General features: G+C 35.5%; 1 protein-coding gene and 1 non-coding gene across 2 annotated transcripts; both read right to left on the bottom strand.

Annotated features, from left to right (window-relative positions):
• Positions 1 to 420: 420 nt before the first annotated feature.
• TRNAK-UUU (transfer RNA lysine (anticodon UUU)) lies at positions 421 to 493 on the bottom strand. Its single transcript has one exon. It is a non-coding gene; the product is annotated as a tRNA-Lys (tRNA).
• Positions 494 to 1,203: 710 nt separating this feature from the next.
• Positions 1,204 to 5,422, bottom strand: LOC143637622 (receptor-like cytoplasmic kinase 176). The gene is made up of 6 exons (XM_077104964.1): positions 5,139 to 5,422; positions 4,673 to 4,953; positions 4,460 to 4,595; positions 4,226 to 4,368; positions 4,018 to 4,141; positions 1,204 to 1,718 (listed from the first exon to the last, which is right to left on the bottom strand). The coding sequence occupies exons 1-6, from the start codon at positions 5,188 to 5,190 to the stop codon at positions 1,306 to 1,308; spliced, it is 1,149 nt and encodes a 382-aa protein (XP_076961079.1). The 5' UTR covers positions 5,191 to 5,422; the 3' UTR covers positions 1,204 to 1,305.
• Positions 5,423 to 6,618: the final 1,196 nt, after the last annotated feature.

The raw sequence follows: 6,618 nt of genomic DNA, 5'->3' as shown, positions 1-6,618 counted from the left end.
ACATAGATTCAAATCTTAGAGTTTGATAATACAATGAGGTAACATGACTACATGAGTCTTAATAAACTTTATTATACATATAGTTATTAAATAGTAAAACGTACATTACATTAAAATCCTAGAGCTACAATGAGTTAACACGAGTATAACTCAATACTATATTTCACACGGTAAATAATAAAACATACAAGCTATCACTTTCAACTGTCTCTTTTAAACTATGAAAAGTAATAGTTGCAAAAGTCACTTTTATTTACGTGAATCCTTAAAATTAGTAATATTTTAATGAGTCATATTTATTCAACCATCACTTTCGCATGTCTTCTTCTTAATGTTATTAAAAGTAGTCAAAAAGTGACTTTTTTACGGGTATCCTATTCTTATTAAGAGAAGAAAAAAGGTTTATTTGAAAAAACATTTCGCCATCCGTGGGACTCGAACCCACGACCACGTGGTTAAAAGCCACGCGCTCTACCAACTGAGCTAGAACGGCTCGTTGAATATTTTATTTTCATGATTTATATGTTAAAACTTTATTAAATACATACATAGAAATTTCAAAGACATACTATTAACGAGGTGTTTGGGATTCCTTATTTTACCTTCTTATTAACTTTTCTCTCTCACATTAAAAGCAATTCCAAACGCCTTATTCTTTTTTAAAAAGTTAATAAGTTATAAATTGGTGAAAATAAACAATGTCAAACACTTGCTAAGTACTAGAACATGGTAAATAAGAATCTGCCTGTGTAAAAAAAAGTTTTTTCTAATAATATTCATTTACCAGGTAATTTTAATTCTTTTTATTGACTTATCACATAGGCTCGCTAAATTAAAAAAAAAAACTAAACACGTTGTATTTAACTGTTATTATTTAAAATGTTGGTATAAGTTATACATAGAACAGAGTAATTTTATGTTTTGGTTTCGTAAACTATAGCTAGCACGGGTAGTGTAACAATTCTTAACAAACCGAAATGATACCGACCGAACAACATCTATACCGATATCGATATTCGTTTTTATAGTTTTCTGTCAATGTAAAACTCGTGTCAGTGGCATTTTGGATTTCGACTTTATTTTTTTAAGTTACACGAAACGGTTTTTTTTTTTTTTTTTTGTGTGTGTAGTTAAACCATTTTAAGTCAACTTTTTTTTTTCTTTATACTAATAAATTAGAGGCAATGTAACAAACTAACAATATAAATTAACTGAACTACCATGCATTACAAAATGAACTTCATTCTAACAATACAAAACCCCCTCCAATTGGATTCCAATATCACAGCTGTACAACCGAAATCACTACCCTAGCCCGAACCCAAAACCTGACATCGAACCCGCAGGTCTTGGATAACAAGCAGGCCTTGGTGACCGAATGGGTTCTCTTCTAGAAGCATCAGCAGTTTTCTGCAAATCTTGAATCTGCTCTAACGCTTTGACCGCCTGATCAGCAGTGGGCCGGTGCTTGGGGTCCTTCAATAGGCACTTGGTTGCAAGCATTGCAGCTCGCATGGCTGCATTTGGCGAGTACTGGCCGGCTAGTCGTGGGTCCATGAGTTGAAGAATCCTTCTTTTGCTGGCCAAGTATGGTTTTGCAAACTCGACTAGTATTTGCTCACCGGTTGGACGGTTCTTGTCTATGCACCGCCTACCGGTTAATATTTCTAGCAAGACCACACCGAAACTGTATACGTCGCTCCTTGTGCTTAAGTGACCTGTTGTTAATAGATGCACCAAAATGTTAAAATGGAGATTTTTCACCAGTCAAACTGTTTGCTCGGACCATAAGAAAATATTATAACTGTGAAAGAAGTTTTGATTTAATACACAAATTAATGAAATTATAATAGCGGATTAAACTAGTAGGATAATATTTATTAATAGTATAAAGGATTTATGACTGTATCTGGTTGAATTGGTGAACCGGCGAGTCAACGTTTTAGTTGAGCAGGTCAACCCAAACACGACACGTTTATTAAATTAGTTACACATGACCACCCAAAATCTGATTATTTTGGTATCATGTATTCGTGTTTCTGGTCATGTCGGAAATTGCCAGCCCTAATCTTTCCCCATTAATTATTGGCAACTACAAGTTCTTTGATATTTAAAAGTGTAGTAACTTCAAGTATAGTGGTTCTTTAATTATATTTCAGCTTTGCAACTGTCATAGTTACTTTAAAACCTATATCTTCAATGCAAAAAAAATATAATAATAATAATAATAATAATAAAAATAATAATCAATCAATCAATCATACCCAGTTAAGTCCCACCAACAGCAAAGCTATAAGTAGGGTCTGGGAAGGTTGGGATGTAGGCACACCGTACCTCTATCCAACGGGATAAAGAGGTGGCTTCCAGAGAGACCCTCAGCTCTGTATTACATATGTATGATGCGTTATAAAGTAAATGACATAATAACAATAATAATAATAATAATAGTACTAATAAAAACAATAATAGTAATAATAAAATAATAATAATACACATACTAAAATAAGGTGAATAGAAGCCTTAAGGTGCTCATTTCTCCCTAAAAATCTTTAACTTTAATCCTACTTCTCCAAGAATTCCTATCTCTAACCATGTCCTCTGAGAGGTTTAGGTCTATCAAATCACGCCTAATCCTCTCATCCCAAGTCAATTTCGGTCGTCCTTTACCCCTCCTCCCCTCTATAGTCATGTTTTCTACGGAACTAACAGGATTTGTCGAATGTCTTCTCTTCACATGTCCAAACCATCTCAATCTCCACTCTCTTATCTTGTCTGATATGCTCGCTACCCCTAATCTCTCCCGAAACACAACATTTCTTATTCGGTCTAACCTTGTGTGCCCACACATCCATCATAGCATTCTCATTTCTGCTACCTCCATCTTCCGCACGTGTGCCTTCTTGATGGGCCAGCAATCTGTTCCATATAGCATTGCAGGTCTAACTGCGACCCTATAAATTTTTCCCTTTAGTTTAGTTGGGAAACTCTTGTCGCACAATATACCTGTGGCTGCTTTCCATCTACACCATCCCACCTGGACTCGATGGGTCACATCATTGTCTAATTCCCCATCGCTCTGAACAAATGATCCTAGATACTTGAACTTCGTTACATGCGGTACCACCTGCCCTTCAATGGTGATTTGTGTGTCATCATTGTCATTTACCCCCCAAAATCACAGTGGAGGTACTCCGTCTTAGAGCGACTAATCCTTAAACCTTTTATCTCTAAGGTTGATCGCCACTCCTCTAACCTCATGTTTAGATCTTGTTTTGTCTCTGCAAGTAACACAATATCGTTTGCGAACATCATGCACCATGGTAGCGTCCCCTGAATCGACTTTGACAACTCATCCAAGACTACTGCAAAAAGAAACGGACTCAACGCTGACCCCTGGTGAAGTCCTACCTCTACGGGGAAGGACTTGTGCTCCTGGTATACATATCCATAATTATCTCTATATATTTCGTCGGTACTCCTCTACCCTCCAAGCACTCCCAAAGCACCTGTCTTGGCACACTATCGTATGCCTTCTCAAGGTCAATAAACACCATATGCAGGTGACGTTTCTTCTCCCTATAGTTTTCCATCAATCTTCTTATAAGGTGTATTGCCTCTGTGGTGGAACGCCCCGGCATGAAGCCAAATTGGTTCACTGTAACCTGGGTTTCCCGTCTAAGTCTGACCTCAATCACTCTTTCCCATAGCTTCATAGTATGGTTTAGTAATTTGATTCCTCGGTAGTTACCACAACATTGGGCGTCTCCTTTGTTCTTATGTATAGGAACTACGACGCTGCTCCTCCACTGGTCTGGCATCTTACCAAATTTGAGGATAATATTGAAGAGATTAGTTAACCACATGACTCATTCCTCTCCCAGACACAATATAAACTCGATATCGGATTAAAATAAGATGACACTAACATAACCACAAGTTGAAATCTCACTTTCTTCAAACATTTAAAAGCAAATGGCCAACTTGTAAATATGCAAAATTTTAATAATTTTTAGTTACCTGTTGCCATATATTCAGGAGCTGCATATCCATAGGTACCCATAACTCTAGTAGACACATAACTTTTCCCATCCACCGGTCCATCCTTCGCCAACCCGAAATCCGAAAGTTTTGCATTATAATTCTACAAGTTAACAGCATTAACATTTATAATAACCACGTAACACGAAATCATATAAAAAGACATCAATTTAACCAAAAAACATACAGAATCAATCAAGATATTTGAACTCTTAAAATCCCGATAAATCACTTTTGATTCCGGGCTATGAAGGTAAGCAAGCCCCTTTGCAGCACCAAGAGCAACCATAATTCTTAGACTCCAAGAAAGCGGTTGAAAGTGTGTACTTCCTGTTATTACAAATTAATATTAATAAGATTTAATATTTTGAAATTGTGGTAACAAACTAACAATAAGTGGAAAACAAGGATAAGAATTCACTTCTAAACAGATGGTTTTCTAAGCTGCCTCGAGGCATAAACTCGTAAACTAACATCCTGTGATCATCTTCTAAGCAGTAACCAATTAACTTCACAAGATTCGGATGACTTAGCTGCCCTAAATAATTAATTTCAGTCTGCAACAATAATCAAATCAAAACCTACTTTCATTAAACAAAATTAAGCAAAAAACACAAAGAAAATGAATACTTACCAGCCATTCTTGATGCCCTTGAAGACCTTCTTGATTCAATCTTTTAACAGCAATGACGGTCCCAGTACCGGGCTTTGCAGCTTGAAGTGTTTGTTCATCAATCCACCCTTTAAAAACCGACCCGAAACCGCCTTCTCCTAGTACACTATCGGGTCGAAAGTTTCTAGTTGCCAATTTGAGAACATTGAAGCTAAAGGGCTTCAAATCGCCCGATTGTAAGATCTCGGTTTGACTCCGGGGGCTTCGAGGACTCGGTGGTACCGAAGCAGATGTAACCTTACCTGTTAAACCACTCAAAATGATCAATTTTTCATCAATTCATTAATAATAACTTAATAAGCAAAAAAGCAGCTATCTTTATAAATCTTTATAAAGGGTTTGGTTTAATCACATATAATTACTCATAAACATTAAAGACACATCAATCAAAATCAAGAACATATGATGTTTAATAATTAGCACTCACCATCTAAACGTGAGCTATCAATATTCAATCCAACACTATAACAACAACCCATATTAAATCAATTCAAAAGACACCAATTAATTGGAATAAAAAGGGGTTTTTTTGTTGGTGAAGTTTCAGTGAGGCATTTAATCGAACAGTTCGTGGGTGTGATGAAAAATCAAGATACAGAGTAATATGTATGAGGGTGTTAAATAGTTTGGCTTATTTCACGAGAAGCTTTGTGGAAAGAAGCCACAGAGACGAGAGGTTTGACTTGAATCCATTAATTCTGTCTTGCAAGTTGCCATGCCCATTTTCTACACCTTCGTCAATTATTAATCAATCTATCGCTTTTGTCTTTATTGATTGCGATATCCGCAGATTGTGACCGGATTAAAAATGGTTTTTTTAGTGTCGTAAAAATTCCTAGTCGGTAGTCAGGCGGTAAGATGAGTACAACGATTAATTGAGATTAATTGAGATTAATCAAGATTAATTGGGATTAATCGAATCAGGCTTTAAAATCCCTAGTCGGTAGTCAGGCGGTAAGATGAGTACAACGATTAATTGAGATTAATCAAGATTAATTGGGATTAATCGAATCAGGCTTTAATATATATGTTTCAGTTTTATATATACATGCACAAATTTTTATATATAATTTTCAGTTTTATACATACACAAATATATTTTGACCAGAAATTGGCTGGAATCTCATTGGAAACCGTTAGTTTCTGCTCGAATCTCGTCGGAAACCGCTTATTTTGGTTGGAATCTCGTCGAAAATCGCTTATTTTGGTCAGAATCTAGCCGAAAACCGCTGATTTTAGCCGGATTTGACCATTAACCGATTAATTAACCGACTAGCCCAAAAATAATCAGTGAAGTGGAGACTTGCAATTAATCGATGCCTAGTCGGGATTTTTGTAACAATGGCATTTGGGTATTGGATGATAAATTAACCGAAATATTTGAAAAATTATCTGATATATTTGAAATAACCCGAAATTTATAAATAAAATAAATATAAAAAAATATTTTTCGGATAATTTGGATACCAGAATATCCAAAAAATTTTAAAACCGCTATCTGAATCCGAATTTTCAGATAATTTGGATTATTGAATATTTCGGAGACGGATTCGGGTTTTTTAAACACCCCTAATTCCTATGGTTTATAAACACGAAGTCCTTTTTAGCCTTACTCTCCCCATACATATTATTATTTGAACAAATTTTAAAAATTTAGCCATTAATATATATATATTATGAAAATAATTATATAAATTGTTAATAACGTGGAAATGTACAGAATAGGTTGATTGTTGATGTGTCACACTGTTAGGTTTATAAGTTTAAATTTACGGACTCGTGATGCTCTAACCTTACTTTCTCCATGTGTACCCCTCACCCCATCTTTCGCATTTAATCTTTCGCATTTAGATGTAGTCTCTCCCTCTCCGTTTATACATACCCTCTTTTACTATAACCGTATACTT

This window comes from Bidens hawaiensis, unplaced genomic scaffold (genome assembly GCF_021521415.1).
Source record: "Bidens hawaiensis isolate Kalapana, Puna unplaced genomic scaffold, B.hawaiensis_p1.1 tig00008374_1, whole genome shotgun sequence".
In the NCBI taxonomy this organism is placed as follows: domain Eukaryota; kingdom Viridiplantae; phylum Streptophyta; class Magnoliopsida; order Asterales; family Asteraceae; genus Bidens; species Bidens hawaiensis.
The sequence above is the reverse complement of the archived record's forward strand: the minus strand, read 5'-3'. Positions and strand labels throughout refer to the sequence as shown.

What these genes read in the sequence shown, in the direction of transcription:
- LOC143637622 (XM_077104964.1), bottom strand. Translation starts at nt 5,190, where the DNA reads ATGGGTTGTTGTTATAGTGTTGGATTGAATATTGATAGCTCACGTTTA. An exon ending in TGATAGCTCACGTTTAGATG is followed by an intron (nt 4,954 to 5,138) that starts GTGAGTGCTAAT and finishes GTGGTTTAACAG; the next exon opens with GTAAGGTTACATCTGCTTCG. An exon ending in AAGGGCATCAAGAATGGCTG is followed by an intron (nt 4,596 to 4,672) that starts GTAAGTATTCAT and finishes TTATTGTTGCAG; the next exon opens with ACTGAAATTAATTATTTAGG.